Below are 23,935 nucleotides of genomic sequence, written 5' to 3' on the forward strand. Positions count from 1 at the left end.
GATATCGCAGTGTCTGACACGCTACTGCGATCAGACACCCTGCTGAGAATCGTACGTCGTAGCAGATCGTTTGGAACTTTCTTTCGTCGCTGGATCTCCCGCTGACATCGCTGGATCGTTGTGTGTGACAGCGATCCAGCGATGTGTTCGCTTGTAACCAGGGTAAACATCGGGTAACTAAGCGCAGGGCCGCGCTTAGTAACCCGATGTTTACCCTGGTTACAAGCGTAAACGTAAAAAAACAAACCGTACATACTCACCCGTCGGTGTCCTTCAGGTCCCTTGCCGTCTGCTTCCTGCTCTGAGTGCCGGCCGGAAAGTGAGAGCAGATCACAGCGGTGCTGCGCTCTGCTCTCACTGTACGGCTGCACTCAGAGCAGGAAGCAGACGGCAAGGGACCTGAAGGACACCGACGGGTGAGTATGTACGGTTTGTTTTTTTACGTTTACGCTTGTAACCAGGGTAAACATCGGGTTACTAAGCGCGGCCCTGCGCTTAGTTACCCGATGTTTACCCTGGTTACAAGCGAACACATCGCTGGATCGCTGTCACACACAACGATCCAGCGATGTCAGCGGGTGATCAAGCGACGAAAGAAAGTTCCAAACGATCTGCTACGACGTACGATTCTCAGCAGGGTGTCTGATCGCAGTAGCGTGTCAGACACAGCGATATCGTAACGATATCGCTAGAACGTCACGAATCGTAACGTCGTAGCGATGGAAATTTCAATGTGTGACGGTACCCTTAATCCCCTAGCTATAATCCCCTTTAATACCCAGTTACTGTAGAACAGTGGTGTCTAACCAAAATAGAGAATTTAGATACTGAAAACAATGGAATGACCCGACAGACGCTTTGGCTTCATGCGATTAGATACCTGAGCAGATCCTGTTCACAATCAACTTTAGATGTGTAGTTCCCATCAGCAAAATTCACAACAAAATAAATAAATAAATAATAAAAAAAACAACAAGAAGTAATAACACCCAGTGTGCAATAAATTAGAAAGTACCACCAGCCGAGGAACCTGGCGCACCTGGTTGATTTCAGAGCTGGCATCGGTGGATTGTAAATTTCACGTGCCTTTTGTGTAGCCACAGCGGCTGACTCTGCTGTTCCGAATGGAAGGTTTCCTAAATTAGGCACATCATCTGAAAGGCCTCTCTGACCTTTCCCGGCGCCTGCGCACTGCAGTACTTAGCTCTGCCCTCAACAGGGCAGACACAGTACGCCTGCGCCAGAGCCGCGGCAAGAAGACAAGACGAGGACGTCATCGTAAGAAGATGGGAGGCCCCGGACTGGACCGCGACACCCATCGGACCGGACCGCAGCAGGAACGCCGCTGGGTGAGTATAATATAACCTTTATTTCTCATCTTTCAGGATACATCGGGGGCTTATCTACAGCATTACAGAATGCTGTAGATTAGCCCCTGATGCTGGTGGCCTTAGTTTATAAGCCAATTTTGGGGGTGACAGATTCCCTTTAAAACGCAAACTTAGGTAAACTGTGTGATATCCATCTATCTATGCACCAGATGTCTGGAAATAACGGTCACACAATATTTGCACCATTTTTAAATCGAGGCAGATCACTGCAGCAAGGGCTACTTGTTAGTCAGGGACCAAAAAGAAAAACAGGGAGGAGGGCAGGAATGCTGGAAGATCAGAGTGTCTGTGCAACTCATTAAAATAAAATTTTAAAGCAGAATTTCTCAAAAGAACTATAGAAAAAAAAAGAAAAAAGGATTTAATCAGCATTAAAAGAACACATGCTATTAGTTAGGGGTATAAAAAAAAATACAATTCTAAATCCCCTTTAAGGCAATGTCATGGATTTCTGTAAAACTCCACTTAATTAAAGCAGTTATCAATACAATGAAGAAACTTACCAAACGGTTTTCATCGAATACTTCAAAGAGGAGTCTGTGCTTCTTTGGAAACACCTGTCAAGGAATACAGAGGAATTAGATGTAGTATATATGATTGGCCGCAGCGTGCAATGTGGTGCGGACCCACGCAGTGCAATACACTTCATCTGTATGGGAGCCCAAGGACGCATATACAGCTGCAGCTTTTGCTGGTGTTGGGGGGCTCCGGCCCGGTTGCAGCGGTCGTTATGCCATTGGTGAATGGTCTATCATGGAGGTCGCATGAACTTGTGCTTCCCAGGTAGGAGATACTGTAATGGCTAAATAGTATAAAATGTCACATTAACATTTCCGCCAGCACAATTATTTATGTGGAGAACCCTTTTTAGGGTCCTTTTAAATGATTATTACCAAGATAGTAAGTTATCTCCTATCCATAGAGTAGATGACAACTGATTGATTTGCTGGCTAGGGCACCCAGTGATCACAAGCACCTTAACCCTGCATTGCCCTGTATGGAGAGGAGCAGATGTGCTCATACTCAACCTCCGCTGCATTCACTGTATATGGGACTAGTGGAGAAAGCAGAGCACAGCGCTGTTCCTGACGTTCTAGAGCAAGCTCTGCAGAGCCCAGATCCCTGTGATTCCCAGCCTGGGACTGCACCCCATTACTATAAGTGATACACACATTATAGACCACGGCAGAGGCAGTATACGGTATCTCGCAGCTCAGTCTATTTTAACATGACAAAAACTAACAGATATGCCAGCTATTTATCAAAAAGGCTTCTGAGGAATGATATGAAAGACACTTTTTATTATCGGCACTTGGTTTTATGCTTTAGGCCAAGAGTGTTTAACATTCTGGAAACAGTATTTGTTACATTTTGAAGTCTTTAGGACCCGCAGGTTCATGTATAGCATGTCATCCTTTCCTAGGGGTGGGTGTGTGTGTAGCCATACACATATAGACATACATATATACATATACACACACCCCCCCCTAGGAAAGGATGACATGCTATACATGAACCTGCGGGTCCTAAAGACTTCAAAATGTAACAAATACTGTTTCCAGAATGTTAAACACTCTTGGCCTAAAGCATAAAACCAAGTGCCGATAATAAAAAGTGTCTTTCATATCATTCCTCAGAAGCCTTTTTGATAAATAGCTGGCATATCTGTTAGTTTTTGTCATGTTAAAATAGACTGAGCTGCGAGATACCGTATACTGCCTCTGCCGTGGTCTATAATGCGTGTATCACTTATAGTAATGGGGTGCGGTCCCAGGCTGGGAATCACAGGGATCTGGGCTCTGCAGAGCTCACTCTATAACGTCAGGAACAGCGCTGTGCTCTGCTCTCTCCACTAGTCCCATATACAGTGAATGCAGCGGAGGTCGAGAATGAAGGAACGGCATTTACATTTTTTATTTTTTTAAATTGTGGTGCATTATACTACTGTGGATGGCTATGGAGGTGCATTATACTACTGTGGATGGCTATGGAGGTGCATTATACTACTGTGGATGACTATGGGGGTGCATTATACTACTGTGGATGACTATGGGGGTGCATTATACTACTGTGGATGGCTATGGGGGTGCATTATACTACTATGGATGGCTATGGAGGTGCATTATACTACTGTGGATGACTATGGGGGTGCATTATACTACTATGGATGCCTATGGGGGTGCATTATACTACTATGGATGGCTATGGGGGTGCATTATACTACTGTGGATGGCTATGGGGGTGCATTATACTACTGTGGATGACTATGGGGGTGCATTCTACTACTGTGGATGACTGAGGGTGCATTATACTACTGTGGATGACTATGGGGTGCAATATACTACTATGGATGACTATGGGGGTGCATTATACTACTATGGATGGCTATGGAGGTGCATTATACTACTGTGGATGGCTATGGGGGTGCATTATACTACTGTGGATGACTATGGAGGTGCATTATACTACTGTGGATGACTATGGGGGTGCATTATACTACTGTGGATGACTATGGGGTTGCATTATACTACTATGGATGACTATGGGGGTGCATTATACTACTATGGATGACTATGGGGGTGCATTATACTACTGTGGATGACTATGGGGGTGCATTATACTACTGTGGATGACTATGGGGGTGCATTATACTACTGTGGATGACTGAGTGTGCATTATACTACTATGGATGACTATGGGGGTGCATTATACTACTGTGGATGACTATGGGGTGCATTATACTACTGTGGATGACTATGGGGGTGCATTATACTACTGTGGATGGCTATGGGTGTGCATTATACTACTATGGATGGCTATGGAGGTGCATTATACTACTATGGATGACTATGGGGGTGCATTATACTACTATGGATGACTATGGGGGTGCATTATACTACTATGGATGACTATGGGGGTGCATTATACTACTATGGATGGCTATGGAGGTGCATTATACTACTATGGATGGCTATGGGGGTGCATTATACTACTATGGATGGCTCTGGAGGTGCATTATACTACTATGGATGACTATGGGGGTGCATTATACTACTGTGGATGACGGAGGGTGCATTATACTACTATGGATGACTATGGGGGTGCATTATACTACTATGGATGGCTATGGGGGTGCATTATACTACTGTGGATGGCTATGGGGGTGCATTATACTACTGTGGATGACTATGGGGGTGCATTCTACTACTACGGATGACTATAGGGGTGCATTCTACTACTACGGATGACTATAGGGGTGCATTATACTACTGTGGATGACTATGGGGTGCAATATACTACTATGGATGACTATGGGGGTGCATTATACTACTATGGATGGCTATGGGGGTGCATTATACTACTGTGGATGGCTATGGGGGTGCATTATACTACTGTGGATGGCTATGGTGGTGCATTATACTACTGTGGATGGCTATGGAGGTGCATTATACTACTGTGGATGACTATGGAGGTGCATTATACTAATGTGGATGACTATGGGGTGCAATATACTACTATGGATGGCTATGGGTTGTGCATTATACTTTATGGAAGATTATGCGATGTGCATTATACTACATGGGTGACTATGAGCAGTGAAGTACATTATATGGAGAACTATGCGATGCACTATACTATATGGAGGATTATGGGGGGTGCATTATACTTCTATGTAGCCCCATGGCTTCTATGTACTCCCCTGGTGAGTATAATGATCTATTTTCTTCTATACATTAAAGAACAGCAGCAGAACGGGAGACATATATACCAGGATGGGGAAAGGATGAGGGACATATACACCAGGATGGAGGATGTATTTATATATTTGCCTCCTTCATATGAAACACACTTCACATCAGAAAGCATCTATTGGAGGAGATTGATGGACAAGTCAAGTTCATGGGGGTATATGTGCGTGTGCGTGTGTGTGTGTGTGTGTGTGTGTGTGTGTGTGTGTGTGTGTGTGTGTGTGTGTGTGTGTGTGTGAATAGTACATCTTTCTCAGGCACACACACACACACACACACATCTTGTAGCCCTGGACCTTCATTGCTGCAAATACATCAATAGAGGAAATGCCATACAATTATATAGGAAAATAGGTTGAAAAAAAAAAAAAAAGACCTAGGTCCATCAAGTTCAACCTCTTGCCACCAATTGTACATTTCGTCACTAATTTAACTATAACCTGCAATGTTACTAACTAGGAAATCATCCAACCCTTTTTAAAACGCTGTTATAGCGTCTGCCATTACTACCTTTTGTGGTCGGCATTCCACAGTCTGACTGCTAAGTGTAAAGAACCCTTTCCTATTGTCAGAATTGCCTTTCCTCCACCCGTAAACAAGCCCAACTTTTCCAAACTCTGCTCATATGAGAGGCCTTCCATCCCTTGTAGTATTCTAGTTGCAAGTCTTTGAACCCAATAGTGGGTATAAATACAGCAGTGGGGTTAAAAAAAAAAAAAAAAACCCAACAATCCAGACCTATATGGCAGAAGAAAGGAGCCAAATAACGTGTAATGTTCCATAAAGAGGAACAAATACTATGAAGTAACACAGTTATATAGGTAGAGACATGTACACAATATCCGGCTACGAGAGTGCAGACTGCGCCCAATGTGATTTCACTTTATGCTTTCCAAAAGGGAAATTGATAAGAAAATGAGCTAAAGCGGAGCTCCTAAAATGCTCATCTTATACAGTATTTTTTCATGTGAATTTAAAAAAATGCACCAGCCTCGTCAGTGATAAGAGATGTGCTCAGTATGCAGCTTGAATTGTGATATGATCCACTTTGATTTTGTAGGTAAACAGCTTTTATACAAGTAAAACATCATGTCATAAAAAATCAATTAAAAAAAACAAACAAAAAACTGTGCTAAACAGCATGCCGGTACAGTTATGTCTCAAGCCGAAGCATGCGTTGAGATCTCATCCCCCAAGAACTTGGTGCAGAGATCTCCATCTGTGCATGCACCGCCCCCGGCAGCCATTTTCCCGAGGTACATCGCATAGTAAACCATGTAAGTGCGGGGGGCTCTGGGCTTTCACAAAATGTCGGCAGAGCCCCCGCACCACCGGCAGCGAGCACATCCGAACACCCCCTCATCCCAGCCTGCAGCATCACCCCACTCCTGCTTCACCGCAGTCACCACAGCCGGTAAGCAATAAGACGCATGGATTAGAAGCACTACCATTTTATTAAAAAATAAATTATTCCTATTTTTCTCCTCCAAATTTGGTGTGTGTCTTATAATCCGCAAAATACGGTATATTTCCTCTGAAGCGCTGAAGTGTTTCATAGAATAATATACCTGGCTGCACACATGCACCCAGGCTGCGACTGACGCTGCCCACGGTTTGGGCAGCATGAACCGCCTGATGGTTTCCCTCTGCTTCTCACTGTGCAGATGCAGGTTACACAATACCATCATTATAATTGGATCTTGTAACACAGCAACGTCACATCCTATGTAGCAATCTGTTTCTGACTGAGAGGACTCCAGAATGTACTTAGAGGAGTGTGGCATTCGGAAAATGTAAGCAGAGCCCAACTTCCAGGATTTCTATGTGTTACTCCAAGTCCATCTCACACCGTGACCTTTAGGCCAAAGAATATTCTGCACCTGGTATAAGAATCTGCTTAAAAGGTCTCGGTTATGAGTCATTTATATCCCATGCTCTCAAACGGAGGCAAGTACATGTACCAAAGGGGGTACAGGCCGTGCTCCTATGGGGGCACTCACAGGACGAACCATCTTACGCCCTGTAACATGAATGAGCACTTGAGGGGGAGAGTCCAGCCAGTCCTAGATGATTGAGGCGGCACAGCTTTTTCCATCCAGTCACATTTGGTAATAAAGCAACAATAAAGAAAATAAAAAATGTTTTGAAGGTTTTAAAAGCAACTGAGATACTTACTCTGAGCAACATTTCCTCGTTCCATTTTGGATTAAGGCTCTGAAACACACAGAATTAATGGAACATCATGAAAAGGTCAGGTAAAAAAAAAATTACACGTACGGTAAGCACTGTACAATGCTAAGGGTATGTGCACACGTTGCGGATTTGGCCCTGTGGATCCGCAGCAGTTTTCCATCCGGTTTACAGTACCATGTAAACCTATGGAAAACCAAATCCGCTGTGCCCATGGTGCGGAAAATACCGCGTGGAAACGCTGCAGTTTATTTTCTGCAGCATGTCAATTCTTTGTGCGGATTACACCAATTCCATAATAGGAATCCGCAGGTGTAAAAAGGCAGGGGAAATCCGCACAAAATCTGCATGGAATCCGCAACGTGTGCACATAGCCTAAAAGTTAGGTCTGTAGTCTGTAGAAAATACTAGATGGAAGCTGGAGGAGGTGGGAGGCCACGACACAGCAATGCGATATTCAAATAGATATGTCATTCATTCCAGAAACAGTATGAGCGCACTTGGCCACAACGTGCTTACCCAGCAGGAGAAAAGTTGTTTTTTGGGTTGTTTTTTTTTTTTTAATGAGAACAAAACTATTTGAAAGCCCTAAATATAAAGGTAATTTGTCAGCGTGATCAGTTCCTTAAAATGTTTAAACATTCATGTTGCTCACTGAAAGATTATATCATCCACACCTGAACTTAATCTGCTTCTGTTGTCTCAAAAACTGTTGTTTTAAGTCATGTGCTCTGGGTGTGTCCAAGCATTTCCCAAGACTCCGCCTCCCTGGATTAATTCTTCCTCTAGAGCAGCGTTTCCCAAACTCCAATCCTCCCGAACCCCAACAGGTCAGGTTTTCAGGATTTACTTAGTAATGCACAGGTGATGGAAGTATCAGGAGTTCTCCCACTTGTGTAGCACCATGGAAATCCTGAAAACATGACCTGTTGGGAGCCGTGAGGACTGGAGTTTGGAAAATAATGCTCTAGAGCCATCTTCTGCCCGACTGACAAATCACTGGTTTGATTGCACAGCCGGTGAGCCGTCAGTCACTCAGTAAATAATGGCTACATGGCCATACAAATCGTTTGGAAACTAATTTTATGATCTTAAACCAGATCATCATAGCATACAATAGGCAATAAATAGCACGTACCATAAGTCTACTTTAGGTCAGTATTTCTCAAACTGAGAAACCAAACCTTTATCTTTTTTTTATTCCTTACTTGAGTGCCTATTTAATTGCAGGCAGATCGGTGGTGTGTCTTGGTAAAGCCCCCCCCCCCCCCGTCACTCAAACCCACCCTTTCCCCAAGAAGTGAAGTGAGCAGCTCAGGCTACAGGTGTGCACGCAGAGACCAGGGTACAGCTTCAATAGAAAGCATAGTCCTGTTTCCAAAGCTGAACACCTTGGGGGGTTTTGTGTGCAAGCAGAGCATTCAGAGTCCGGGAAGTTCTCAAATCGTTCTATTACAAAAGATGTCTCAAGTTCAGAAGTGTGTAAAATTGCTAAGTATGTAAAACCAAGTAACTTTGCGGTTTATCCCTAGTTAAAAAATCTTTACTACTCAAGAACGGATAGATTTTTAACTTCATAGATTACTGCTTTTTGGCTAGGTTGCCATCCACTCTGCCGTCCCAGCCTGGCGGTAACATAGGTAAGGAGAGCATGGCATGAGCATGCACCATGCTTTACAGCTTGCGGATCGCTGGAGCTGACCAGCCTTGGTCAGTGTGCTTTACCCATTCTGCAAAAGCACAAGCTGCCTCTGCTGGCAGCCTGGGCGAGCACCAGTTCAGACCGGGTCAAACAGTACTGGAGCACACCAACCCAGGAGATGTGCACTCCTGAAGATTCATTTTAAGGCAATCACTTGAAAGAAAATTCAAACATTAAAAAAAAAAAAAGTGATAAAAGGTTTAACTTTCTCTTTTTAAGTTCACCAGAAATGTTTTATGTGGACATTTCTGCTTTAAAGTGATACCATTTTAAAAGCTACACCCTTCATAGTATTCATTACTGTTGTCAGGAAATTTGTTAATCCTTCAGGTTCTTCACAACTATTAAAGAAAAGTGGAATGAAAAAAAAACCAACTGTTTTTTCAACAAAAATGTTACTTTAGTGCAAAATGTTTATTTCACAAGGGGAAATAGGGGGGAAATGATCTACACAATTTGTAACAACTCCTCCTAATCCCAGAACCACCCCACATGTGGTCAGAAACTACTGTTATGGCACTCGGCAAGGCTCAAAAATGAATGGGTGCATTCTGACTTTTGGAGAACGATATTTTTTGGAATAGATCTTCCATAATGAACTATTTTTGCAACTCCACCCCTCGAGTAGTTCATCTCCCTAGTGTGGCGAGCATTTTGAACCCACAAGTGCTTTATTTAATATATGATTGTGAAAACCAAAATGTACATTTATTCCACTAACATATTACTTTATCCCACAATTTTTTTTTTTTTTTGAGGCTTAATAGGAAAATACAGACCACACAATGTTACTTCATTTCTCCCATATGTGGCCACAACCCAAATTTGGTGGAAGATTAATGTTGTGCAACACTACCGGGTTTGGAAGAGAGAGAGCGATACTTGACTTGTGGAGCACAGATCTTGCTGGAATAGTTTGGGGGTGCATTTCCAGAACTCCGCCCTGACGTGGCAGAACAACAGGAAACCCCCCCAAAAGTACCAGTGTTCTAAAATTACATCCTTTTGGGAATTAATCTACAGGTGTAGTGACTTTTTACCCCGTAAGTTTTCCAGAAATAAGCAGCAGTGGATGCTGCAGAGTCAAAATTGTGACTACGCCATTTTAGTGGTCAATGCATTGTGCTGAGCTTGTACTTCCGGAGACACACATCCCACGAATTAACTGGCTTGTACCCACTACAGCAAAGCAATAAATAAATAAATAAATAAATAAATAAATATACATACATACATACATACATACATATATATATACACATACATACATACATACATACATACATACCAACTGCAGTTTGGGCACAAAAGCAGGCGGTGGTCATTTGACCTTGGGGGTATGAATTTTGTGAGTTTATTTTTATTTTAATTTTTTTGGGGTGGCAGGGGTGTTTAGAGGGTGGACCTGCCTCTGCTAGCAGAGGTTGAAGGGCGGAGAAGAAGCCGCCTCTACTGACAGCCAGGGAGAGCACTCAGTTTTTCAAAACGTTTGACCTACCAGCAATATGGATACCCTCTTATACTGGCTTGACCAATGATGTACACAAGTGGGGACTTGTTTTCAGAGGAATGAGTGGATGTTTGTATTGGTACCAGTTTGGACCACTTTTAAGGCTCGATTCACATAAACCCTGTGCTATATGCTGAGCACTACACTATGTTCCAAATTATTATGCAAATTGGATTTAAGTGTCAAAGATTTAATTGTTTTTCAAATAAACTCATGGATGGTATTGTGTCTCAGGGATCAATGGATCACTGAAATCAATCTTAAACACGTGATAATTAGTTTTCTAGGTGATTCTAATTAAAGGAAAACTACTTAAAAATGATGTTCCACATTATTAAGGAGGCCACAGTTTTCAAGTAACATGGGAAAGAAAGAAGAGCTCTCTGCTGCTGAAAAGCATCAAATAGTGCAATGCCTTGGTCAAGGGATGAAAACATTAGATATTTCCCGAAAACAAGCGTGATCATCGTACTGTTAAAAGATTTGTGGCTGAATCTGAGCACAGACGTGTTCGTGCTGATAAAGGCATAATGAGGAAGGTTTCTGCCAGGCAAGTTCATTGGATTAAGAGAGCCGCTGCTAAAAAGCCATTACAAACCAGCAAACAGATATTTGAAGCTGCTGGTGCCTCTGGAGTCCCTCGAACCTCAAGGTGTAGGATCCTTCAAAGGCTTGCTGTGGTGCATAAACCTACTATTCGGCCACCCTAAACAGTGTTCACAAGCAGAAATGGTTGCAGTGGGCCCAGACATACATGAAGACTAATTTTCAAACAGTCTTGTTTACTGATGAGTGTCGAGCAACCCTGGATGGTCCAGATGGATGGAGTAGTGGATGGTTGGTGGATGGCCACCATGTCCCAACAAGGCTGCAACGTCAGCGAGGAGGTGGAGGAGTCATGTTTTGGATCAGAATCCTGGGGAAACAGCTGGTAGGGCCCTTTAAGGTTCCTGAAGGTGTGAAAATGACCTCTGCAAAGTATATAGAGTTTCTGACTGACAACTTTCTCCCATTGTATAAAAAGCACAAACGTGCCTTCAGGAGCAAAATCATCTTCATGCATGACAATGCACCATCTCATGCTGCAAAGAATACCTCCGAGTCATTGGCTGTTATGGGCACAAAAGGAGATAAACTCATGGTGTGGCCACCATCTTCCCCTGACCTCAACCCTATAGAGGAACCTTTCGAGTATCATCAAGCAAAAGATCTATGAGGGTGGGAGGCAGTTCACATCAAAACAGCAGCTCTGGGAGGCTATTCTGACTTCATGCAAAGAAATACAAGCAGAAACTCTCCAAAAACTCACAAGTTCAATGGATGCAAGAATTGTGAAGGTGATATCAAAGAAGGGTTCCTATGTTAACATGTAACTTGGCCTGTTAGGATGTTTTGGAGTTAAATAGCTTTTTTTCCTCAGTGAATGTGACCTCCTAATGCTGCAAATTCCACAAATGAGCATTTTCAGTTCTTTAAAACGTAGCAAATGTTTAGACATTCTACTGTGCCTAATAATTTGGAACAGTGCATTTTGAGTTTTTATTCATTTTGGAGATTATACTGTTATCATTGGGAGGCTTCTTCAATAAAATTCGATGTATAATCTAACGGGTGATGACTTATTAGACAGACTCATTTGCACCGACCATTTAGGAAAATCCGAGAAAAATATCATTTACATAATAATTTGGAAAATGGTGTAGTGATGAGTGAACGTACTCGGCTAAGGTATCATCCGAGCATGCTTATATGCCAACAGTGTGTCTTCTGCATGCTTGAAAAATATGTTAGAGTCCCCCTGCATGTCTCGCGGCTGTTCCGAAGCTGCAACAAATGCAGGGATTGCCTAACAGCCGTGAGACATGCAGGAGAACACTAACATTTTTCAAGCATATGGAAAACCATCTGTTAGCACACACGCATGCTTGGATGACACCTTATCCGAGCACATTCGCTCATCACTACTGAGCACTTATGCTTAAGATTCCATCTAAATCCCTGAAAAATGTTATTTAAACAGAACCGTTGATGGAACCTGTCACTATAAAGAATCAGATGGTGTTACTTTTGAATCCATACGGCCTCTGTTCCAACAGTTACCATGTTTTTTAGGCATGCACAAAAACCTGAAAATGTCCACAAAGAGTCCAAAGTGATTGCATCTACATCTTGTTAAATGGTGGCAATTGCAGGGGCTTTGTTTGAGTCAATCTAAGCCCTCAAAAATGTGAAACATTGACGTAAGGCCTTATTCAGACATCCATGAGTCATGAACATGTCCTGTGTTTTTCACAGATAGAACATGTAATCTTTATAGTCTTTGGTGCTGTGTTTTTTAACAATCAAGTGATTGGCAAAGAAAATCAGAGACGTGACAGTCATTTTTTCATCAGAGGCATGGACCAAAATGAGCCATGCAAGTTTATCCTCTTAGTGACCAAGTCAATTTTTACAAATCTGACCAGTGTCACGTTATGAAGTTATAGCTCTGGAACGCTTTAATGGATCCCAATTATTCTGAGACTTTTTTCGCGACATATTGTACTTTATGTTAGTGGTGAAATTTCTTCAATATAACTGGAGTTTATTTATGAAAAAAATGGAAATTTGGCAAAAATTTTGCAATTATCAAACTTATTTTTTGTGCCCTTAAATCAGAGTTATGTCAACTTTACAAATGCACAATTTTGGAAACAATTTCTTTTTGTTAGGACGTTATAAGGGTTAAAAGTTGAGCAGGGATTTCTCATTTTTCCAACATTTACAAAACCCATTTTTTTTTTCTTCCCTTTAGGGACCACATCACAGTTGAAGTGACTTTGAGGGGTCAATATGACAGAAAGTACCCAAAAGTGACACCATTCTAAAATCTGCACCTCTCAAGGTGCTCAAAACCACATTCAAGAAATGTATTAATCCTTCAAGTGCTTCACGAGAACTAAAGAAATGTGGAAAGTAAAAACTAACATTTTACTTTTTTCACAAAAAATGTACTTTAGCCCCACACACTTATTCTCACAAGGGTATTAGGAGAAAATGGTCTAAAAAATTTGTTGTGCAATTTCTCCTGAGTATGCCAATACCCCATATGTGGAGGAAATCCACTGCTTGGTTGCATGGCAGGGCTCGGAAAGGAGGCAGCACCGTTTGAGATTTTTAATGCAAAATTGGCTGGAATTGATGGCGGGCGCCATGTAGCATTTGGAGAGCCCCTGATGTGACTAAACAGTGGAAACCACACCCCTCAAGGATTTTATCTAGGAGTATAGTGAGCATTTTGAACCCACAGGTACGTCACAGAATTTGATAACATTAGGTTGTCATATTGAATATGTCATCATTAGTGCTGCGTGCAAGTGCTCGCTACTCCAGTTTGCATCGGGTGCTCGGATATGCACCGAATATCGCAACCCTAGCACAACCCCAAACCCCAACACAACCCCAATCCCAGCACTAACCCTAACTGCAAAGAAAGGAAAAAAATACAATTTATTTTTAATTGTATTATTTTTATTTAACTAACGGGGTGACAAATGGAGGGGTTTGATTTACTTTTTTTTAAATTTTGATAACTGTGATAAACCCTATCATAGTGATGAAAATGAACCAATAGGAATAGCCGGATTACTTACGGTAATGCTCTTTTAATGAGTCCATGACAGCACCCACTGGAGAGATAGGGATCCGCCCCAAGGAACAGGAAACCTACAGAGACATAAAAGGGGGCGGTCCCCCTCTCCTCCTCAGTTTAATTTCAGAGTACCCGGAGGACCGCCAGTGTTAGTCAATCATCACAATGTATCATCAGAATATAAACTTCATAGAAGTAATTACATTGGCTTTTATTAGGGAGGGATGTGACTGGGTGCTGTCATGGACTCATTAAAAGAGCATTACCGTAAGTAATCCGGCTATTTACCCTTCGCCATGACAGCACCCACTGGAGAGATTTCCAGAGACCAACACCTAGGGGGGGACCACCGTGCTGAGGATAGTCCTGCCAAAGTGTAGGTCAGAGTCGGAAGACAGGTCAAGCCTGTAGTGATTATAGAAAGTGGAAGGAGCCAACCAAGTTGCAGCCTTACATATATCTTCGATTGGCACGTTCCCTTTTTCGGCCCAAGAAGAAGCCATGGCTCTGGTGGAGTGTGCTTTGATGCCCTCCGGAGGTTCTTCATTTTTCATGGAATAGGCCAACCGGATAGCGTCTCTTATCCACCTGGATAATGTTGCTCTTGTGACTCCATATCCTTTCTTTTTGCCCTGGAAGGATATGAACAGAGCCCTACTCTGCCTCCAACTACTAGTTTTCTCAATATATTGCAAAACTACTCTCCTGACGTCTAGAGTATGGAATTTTTGTTCTTCAGGAGTAGAGGGGTCTTTAAAGAAAGTAGGAAGATGTATCTCCTGTGACCTGTGGAACTTCCCTGCTACCTTAGGAAGGTATAGGGGGTCCGGTTTTAAGATTAGTCTGTCATGAAATGTGAGAAGGTAAGGTTGATCTATCGACAAGGCCTGAATGTCGCTGACTCTTCTAGCCGATGTTAAGGCTACTAAGAAGGCTGTTTTTAACGACAAGTGTTTTAAAGATGCTGTGTCTATAGGCTCAAACGGAGATTCTGTTAGAGAGTCTAAGACTAGGTTTAGATCCCACGGAGCTACTCTAGGTATGTGGATAGGAGTAACTCGTTCACAGGCCGTGATGAAGCGGGATACCCATTTATTACCAGCAATATTATGGCCATAGAGGGCACCCAGAGCGGACACCTGGACCTTTAGTGTGTTAACTGACAGACCTAACTCTTTCCCTTTCTGCAGAAATTCTAGTACAGATTTTATTGGGACTTCAGAGGGGTTTGAACTAGTATGGAACTGTAGAAACTTCTTCCATACTTTGGTGTAAATTTTTGTTGTAGATGGTTTCCTGCTAAGCAGGAGTGTATCAATTAGGCCCTTTGAAAACCCCCTGGAATTGAATATCTGCCTTTCAAATTCCAGGCCGTCAGGTGGAGGCTGTCCACCTGAGGGTGGAAGAAAGGTCCCTGGGAGAGAAGGTTTGGGATTGAGGGAAGGACCCAAGGATCCGTCACCGACATCGACCGCAGGCACGAGAACCATGGTCTCTTGGGCCAGAATGGCGCTATTAGTATTATCCTGGCCTGCTCTTCCCTGATTTTCCGTATTACTTGTGGAAGCAGAATTATCGGAGGGAAAGCATACGCCAGCTTGAATTGCCATGGTGTTTGAAGAGCATCTAGAATGTCCGGGTGATCTGCACGGGACCGAGATGCGAATTTGTGGACTTGTTTGTTTTGTTTTGTAGCGAACAGGTCTATTTGGGGTTTGCCCCATAACAATGTTATCTTGTGGAAAATGTAAGGATTGAGACACCATTCTCCTTGATGAAGAGTGTGTCGACTTAGGAAGTCCGCTTGTTGATTGTCCTCTCCTTTGATGTGGACTGCCGAGAGGGACAACAGATGCTTTTCGGCCAGGATTAAGGTACTGTTTGCGGAAGACATTAGAGCGTCTGATCTTGTGCCGCCTTGTTTGTTTAAATACGCCACTGTCGTAGTGTTGTCTGAACAGATTCGGACATGGCTTCCTCGTAGCTGTGGGAGAAATTGACGCAGTGCATAGTTTACCGCATTTAATTCTTTTAGGTTTGATGAATATAAATCTTCATTCTTATCCCAGGTTCCCTGGCAGAATTTATCTCCCATGTGTGCGCCCCACCCGTGGGGACTAGCGTCCGTAGTTATCGTGTGGGATGGTGATATTACCCAAGGGACACCCCCCGCTAGGTTGTCTTTATTTAGCCACCATTCTAAGGAGGATAAGACTTTCTCGGATAAAGTTATTTTCGATTCAAGGTGCCCCAGAAATTTTCTCTGTTCCCGAAGTATCTGATGTTGTAATGTTCGGGTATGAAGTTGTGCCCACTGAACGGCTGGAGTACAGGAGGAGAGGGATCCTAGCAAGGACATTCCTGCTCTCAGGGACATTTGAGGTTTGTGAATGGCCGCCACAACTTTACCCTCTATAAGAGATATTTTTTCTTGGGGAAGTAGACATTTTTGCTTTATGGAATCTAGACTAAATCCCAAAAATGTCTGAAGGGAAAGTGGGGTGAGTCTGGATTTTTTATAGTTGACGATCCAGCCCAGGCTTTCTAAGGACGAGACAGTGTCAGCTAATCGTTCCGCACACTGAAGGGATGAATTTCCTACAACTAAAAAATCATCTAAGTAGGGAATGATTAATGTGTCTCTCTGGCGAAGGTAGGCCATTACTTCTAACATTACCTTCGTGAAGATCCTGGGTGCCGTGGAGAGACCGAAGGGCATGACTGTATACTGGAAATGATGAATCTCCCCCTCAAGAGTTACTGCCACTCTTAAGTATTTTTGATACCTACTATGGATAGGGAGATGGTAGTAGGCATCTTTTAAATCAATGCCGCCCATTCTACAATTTGGGAAAAGGAGCTTAATGGCCGATCTAATAGACTCCATTTTAAACGTATAATTTTTAATAAACGTATTGAGTTTTTTAAGATTTATAATTGTTCGAAATGAACCATCGGGTTTAGGGATTAAAAATAACGGAGAGTAGAACCCTTTACCCTCTTGTCCCTTTGGCACCCTAACTAAAACATTTTTAACTATAAGACTTCTAATTTCTAGCTCAAGGGCCTTCTGTTGCACTGGTGAGGAAAGGGCTGTTAAAATAAAGGAATCATGGGGAATTTGGAGGAATTCTATTTTCATTCCTTCCTTAATAATATTTAGCACCCAGGAACTTGACGTGATTTTTCGCCATTGGGGAAAGAAAAATTTTAACCTGCCCCCTACTGGGGTGTCTGGTGTTTCAGAATTTGTTGTCTCTACGGAAGGGGGGGCCTTTGAACATAGTGCCACCCTGTTTTCCCTCTCTTGTGGCCCATCGTGACGATCTTTCATTTTGTGTTCTTTTCCCGAACGGCCTCTTCCTAAAGGTCTTCCTATAGAAAGGAATTGAGGGGTCAGGGAAGGCTTTTTTCCTCTCTTTTGCTTTTTTGAGGATCTCGTCTAATGCTTTCCCAAACAAAAACTCACCCTCACACGGAATAGCGCAGATCTTAGCCTTTGACTGCGTATCCCCCTTCCAGCTCTTCATCCATAACGCACGTCTGGCATTATTAATTAGACCGGCTGACCTTGCTGCCAGGCGAAGAGAGTCAGCTGAAGCATCGGCCATGAATGCTGCTGCACCTCTAATTAGTGGTATCGCATCCCGCAATTTTTGTCTGGAGACCCCCTGTTCGATTTGTTGATCCAGCTGATCAATCCACACAAGCATGGATCTAGCTGTGCACGTGCTGGCAATTGATGGCTTAAATATGCCCGTGGAAGCCTCCCATGATCGTTTCAGTGACGATTCTGCCTTCCGATCTAGAGGATCAGAAAGTAGGCCCGCATCCTCGACTGGTAGGGCTGACTGTTTTGAGGTGGAGGCGACTGCAGCGTCCACCTTAGGGATTTTAGTCCATGAAATTAACTCCTCATCATTAAAGGGGTACTTCCTTTTGGAGGCTGACGGGAGAAAACCTCTCTGGTCCTGTTTCTCCCACTCCCTCTTTATCAGAGCCTTAACCGCCGGAATTACTGGGAATGCTCTTCTCTTCCTCTCCGCCAACCCTGCAAACATGATGTCTTGTGCAGTTTGGTCGTCTTTTGTATCCTCACAACCTATAGTATTCCTGATGGACTTTACTAGGTTGTCCACCCCATCAAGAGGAAAACAAGCTCGACCCTCAATGTCGGAATGTGTTGAGGAAGAGGATGACGCCTGCGAGGAGTCTGAGTGGATAACGCCTTCCTCCTCGGACTCAGAGCTGGATATAGCCTTTTCTTTCCCGGATTTTTTAGGGGGGGTACTGGCTTGTGAGATGGCCTGTAACTCCTCTCTAATTATGGCCCGTATATCTGTGACCGACATAGATGGACTCTGCATTGTTTCCGCCATACACTGATTGCAGAGTTTTTTGGGGTGGGAATCTGGGAGAGGCTCGTCACATAACGCACATTGCTTGTGCTTAGATTTCTGTCTCTTTTTGGCCTGGGAGAAGAAGACATTTGTGGAAAAGGGTGTCAGCTTTATAGGCAGAGGGGAAATCACACTCACCCAGTGAAGCTGTACGGTACCGAAATAGGAGGCTGCGACTTTCTGGATCTTGAATCCTTGGTCTCACTCCTGTGGCTGGCATCTGAGGACCTTCTGCTGGCTGGCTCACCTGCTGGGTCCACAGTCTTGCCTGGGGACGACATGTTGCATCGCCTGTGCGTTTGCAACTTCCCCCTTTTTATAGGCCAAGATCCGGTCTCAATCAATTTTTTTTTTTTTTTCTCCCCACAGCGGTGTACTGCGCATGCGCGAAACCGCGCTTTCCCTCACCGCTGTGTGGGTGACCCGGAAGTGCTCACCGGCCCCGGGGCAGTATGGGGATGTTTTCCCCACCACCACGCACGCGCGGCCGCCATCTTTGTCCGGCCTGCGCTATGGAGCGGTGTGCCGGCTGCCGCTGCAGCTGTGCCTCAGAACTCGGACCTCATACCTGGCGGTCCGCGTTTGGAGCTCCTTTTAGGGCCGCACATCTGCCGCAATGCCTGTGGAATCGAGCAGCCTCCCGGACCATGCGTTCCATATGCCGGCCAGACGAGGGGGGAGCCGTCTAGCGGAATCTCCCCCGACGCTGCTTCTGGACTGCATCCCCTGCCGTTCTCGCGGACACCGCACAGGCGGATGCGTGTAGCCCAGGTATGCCTGTAGTTCGAAGAATCCAGAGATCCTGTCCCCTGGGAACAGGAAACCTAAACTGAGGAGGAGAGGGGGACCGCCCCCTTTTATGTCTCTGTAGGTTTCCTGTTCCTTGGGGCGGATCCCTATCTCTCCAGTGGGTGCTGTCATGGCGAAGGGTAAAAAATCTTCTATTGTTGCCGGGTACCAGTCTGCAGATCTCAGATGGCGCACTGAGCAATCGCCGGCCATTTTCTTCCAGGAAGATGACATGGGGGCTGGGGACAGAGCAGCAGGGCCTGGGGATGGCAGAGGTACCAGGGTGGGGTCTCGAGGGACCCCATTTTTCTCTCCTCTGGTATGCTAGATCATGTCAGAGGATAAATGAATTGTAACTCAGACTTTCATTTTGGGATTGCCGTTATTCGGTGAATAACGACGTCAGGTGACAGGGATCATAAAAACCATGCCTGATCATGTTCTGCAGTATCTCAGCTTACCCCCGGTTGCCGAGACCCCGAAGATTTTCTGGCGCTGGGGGTGCTACACCCTTATTTCTTAAAGAATCATGCTCACAACATAGTCAGACCAAAAACCTTCACAACAGAGAATATTTACGAATATTTAGATATTTATTTATTTATTTATTTATTTAGTGGTGATTATCAAACCATAAAAATACAAAAAATTGTAAAATCAAGATAATATTAATATGTATGTACTTATAATTTGATATGTGCATTAAAATATTTTATCATATGGCAGGCCTCATTTTATACCCGTAAGGACTCTATATATGTCCTAGAAAACACCCTAAATATTGCATATAAACAAGAAGTGCAACTGTAAGGTGCTATGGTGGATAGTATCCAGAGTCACTTACCTCTCAATGTACGGGAATTGTTATAAGGACCTCCAATTTGATATAATGCACTATATCAAATTGGAGTTCCTTATAACAATTCCCGTACATTGAGAAGTAAGTGACTCTGGATACTATCCACCATAGCACCTTACAGTTGCACTTCTTGTTTATATGCAACATAGGGTGATAATCGCCACTAAATAAATATCTATATATTCGTAAATATTCTCTGTTGTGAAGGTTTTTGGTCTGACTATGTTGTGAACACGATTCTTTTAGCTCTTTATAGTGTTATCACTACATTATTTGCACATATGGTGATCTCCGGGTATTTTAACATAGTCTGAATTTTTATATTAATGATTTTATGTGATGCTTTGGTATCACTAGTGTTTAATTAATTATCCTTATTTCTTAGCGGCACATAGGAATAAGTGCTCCTTCCTGCTGCCGTTTAAAGACGTATCGGCAGTCGTTAAAGAGGTTAAAAGTCCACAATGATGGCATCAGAGTGCAGTCCGTGCGCGGTTTGTGATTAACATTGTAATGGATAGGAGAACTTTTAGGTTTTTTCCTCCATCAGTGTAAAATCACTTATTAAACATTGATGGCAAAATCTGAAGAAAATCAGATGTAAAACACTGATGAACAATGGTCCATGTTTTTAAATATGAGAAAAATCATGAAAGTCTAAATGAGGCCTAAAGGCTTGTTAACAGATAATAAAATGAATTATAATGCAATCATAACTCACGACTAGCAAACTATGCCAGACAAATGTTTATACAGGACAAGAATCGTAAAAAAAAAAAAGAAGTTGAATAGCAATCATCACATTATAAAATTGACCATCATGCGCTGTTCACACACACACAGTATCACCATCAAGAGTGTGCAAAGCAGTCATCAAAGCAAAAGGTGGCTACTTTGAAGAACCTAGAATATAAGACATAATTTCAGTTGTTTCACACTTTTTTGTTAAGTATATAAATTCGATGGTAGGCTAGATACCAGCGGCTTCAGGAAAAAGTCAAGGTTAGGGTTACCACGTCTGCCCTACGGAGACTTGACAATATGTATGAATTTTTGGATATTCAAATTAAAACGGCTCCTGGTGGCAATTTGACCACTGAAGTATATAGGAAGCCAACGGCAACCAACACATTGCTGCATGCTACATCGTCTCACCCGAGTTCTACAATAAGAGGGATACCGATAGGCCAGTTCTTGAGGCTTAAAAGGATCTGTTCTGACGATCAATCATTTGAAAAACAGGCAAAGGGTTTAAGAGAGAGGTTCAGAGAAAGGGGATATGGCAAAAAAGTGATTAAGAATAGCTACCATCGAGCAAAATATACCCCCAGGAATGAGTTGTTATACAAAGACAAAATAAAAAGGGATGGGGAAGGTGGTCAACCACGACTTGTTGCTACATATAACAGTCAATGGGCAGAGTTCAGAGAAATCATCAATAAATACTGGCCCATTTTGTTATCTGATGCCACTTTGAAAAAATGCTTGCCAGCGACTCCGTTAATTACAGCTCGAAGGTCCAAAAACCTAAAAGATATACTGGTACATAGTTACTATGAACCCCCCGTAAAGAAGAGCCAAACATGGCTGGAGACAAAAGGTTGTTTCCCGTGTGGGCATTGCAAAGGCTGTGCCAACATAGAAAAAAAGCAGGGAATTTGTCAATGCAAGTGGTAACCGTACTTTCAAAATAAGACATTTTATTACGTGTTCCACAAAAGGAGTTGTGTATAGTGCTCAATGCCCTTGTGGCAAACTATATATTGGGCTAACAACTAGAGAGCTGCGTATACGCGTGAGAGAACATGTTAGAGATGTGGAGAAGGCAAAGGTGTGCGAAGATCCATCTCAGCTAAAAACCATACCCCGGCACTTTTATAGGTACCACAAGAGCGATTCCAGTCTTCTAAAAATTAAGGGCATTGATATAGTCCAAATGGGCCCGAGAGGGGGAGATCTGGCCAAAATGCTAGCGAGACTGGAATGCAAGTGGATTTATAGACTGGGCACAGTGGCTCCGGAGGGCTTAAACGAAAGCTTTGGCTTTAGTGCGTTCTTGTGACCACCATAATATATTGTCTTGTCCTTTGATGCGTCTGGTGTTTTTATGGGTTGAGGGTGTTTTTATACAAGGTTTTAATTCTATTATTATTCTCAAGTCTCTTATAGAATATTCTCCCTGCTTTATTTATGTCAAGAATGAAATCGTATGCTAAGATACTATCTGCGGAATAGAGGACCAAGGAAATAATGAAGAATGAAAGATGAATACCAACAGGATATCGATTATTATTAGGCGTCTCTGTCTACTAATGTATGCTATATTGGTATACATGAGTTGTCTTGGATTTTTATATGTTTGTAACCATATATATTTATATTTTAAGGGCATCTGTATAAATATATCACTTTATTTATTGTTTATTTAATTAGATTTTTTCAAAATTTGTATCAATATTTATGAATATATTATATTTATCCCACATTAATCACAAAAAAGGATTTTTTACTATTTCACTAAGTATATATAGTGGCAAGCTAGCTGTGCACTGCAATCCTGTGGCTCATGATGTTAATTACATAGTTTTTATAATCACATTGCTTCACTCTGGTCTTATAGATGGTACATTATATTATATTTTTGCATTTTAATTAGGTAGTTGAGGACGTCAATTATATGGTCCTTATATAGATCTTCAATTCTTTTCTTTCTTTTCCTTTTTCTTTTGACTGTTTGCTATTTAAATGGTAGGACACGCTCTGTGTACATTACCCAAATGCATGGTTTGATAATTGCTATTCCAAAGCATCAGCTTTTATTTTCTGTCATCGCGGGCTGTCAGGTGGAGCGCGCTGACCCGTATCTACCCGACCGCAGACTCAGAAACCTTCGGTCTCTAGAGTCAGCTGATGGGCACGTGAGCTGTATAGCTCTAGCATGCTGCATCGGCGTCTCACCTGACCGAGGATGATGAGTCATCAGATAGCGGCGGGGGAACGTCTCGGCGTGCCGGATCACCTCGGTAACCACCGATCACATGCACCGTGAGATAGAATGGCTATTGGATGCAGCGCGCTATATGAGACCTCACTTCCCTCTTCCCCGACACGCCCCCTGAAGAAGTTGTGGCACGAAACGCGCGTCGGGGTAAGAGGGACCAGACACTCCTTGCACAGCAATGTAAGCATAACAATTTCTATTGTAAGATTTTTTGTAGGACTTTGTCCACGGTACTTCACAAACCCTATGATTTAGTCAAGGATGTTTTGTAGTGGAGACACTTTATTCAGTGGCAAATATGTACAATATATTTAGCGGCTGCAGCACATAGGATCATACCCTCCATTTTGACAGAGAACTATTCATTATTGTAGGGATTTATTGATTACTGGTGCCTAGCCTTGTCCATGTACTTAGGGCCATATTCTTTGCTGATTTTGAGGAGTAGTCTGTCGGTCCCTTTTTCTATTTGAGATATTCCGGTTGACAATTATTTGTATTGTATTTTAAAGATATTTATATGTTAAATAAAAAGATTGATTTAAAATATAAAAAATATGTGTGCTTTCTGTGTCACTGCTCGAGTGAGTTATTAGTGACACGGACGGAGATTTATATAGCAAATTGCCTCTTCTGAGAAAAAAAAAAAAGAGGACTTTATTCTATAGCACCACCTGTTGGAAGCAGCGATCCTACAAGTCACAATCAACCCT

General features: G+C 42.9%; 1 protein-coding gene across 5 annotated transcripts in view; it reads right to left on the bottom strand.

Annotated features, from left to right (window-relative positions):
* Positions 1 to 23,935, bottom strand: part of NEDD4 (NEDD4 E3 ubiquitin protein ligase) — a 175,650-nt gene that overhangs the window by 96,861 nt on the left and 54,854 nt on the right. For all 5 annotated transcript variants that reach the window (XM_077263792.1, XM_077263791.1, XM_077263795.1 and 2 more), the window contains exons 4-5: positions 7,316 to 7,354; positions 1,895 to 1,948 (exon numbers count right to left, since the gene is read on the bottom strand). In XM_077263792.1, coding sequence (XP_077119907.1) covers positions 1,895 to 1,948; positions 7,316 to 7,354 — 93 coding nt within the window. The remainder of the gene's footprint in view (positions 1 to 1,894; positions 1,949 to 7,315; positions 7,355 to 23,935) is intronic.

The sequence above is a fragment of the Ranitomeya variabilis genome, chromosome 5, assembly GCF_051348905.1.
Source record: "Ranitomeya variabilis isolate aRanVar5 chromosome 5, aRanVar5.hap1, whole genome shotgun sequence".
Lineage (NCBI taxonomy): Eukaryota > Metazoa > Chordata > Amphibia > Anura > Dendrobatidae > Ranitomeya > Ranitomeya variabilis.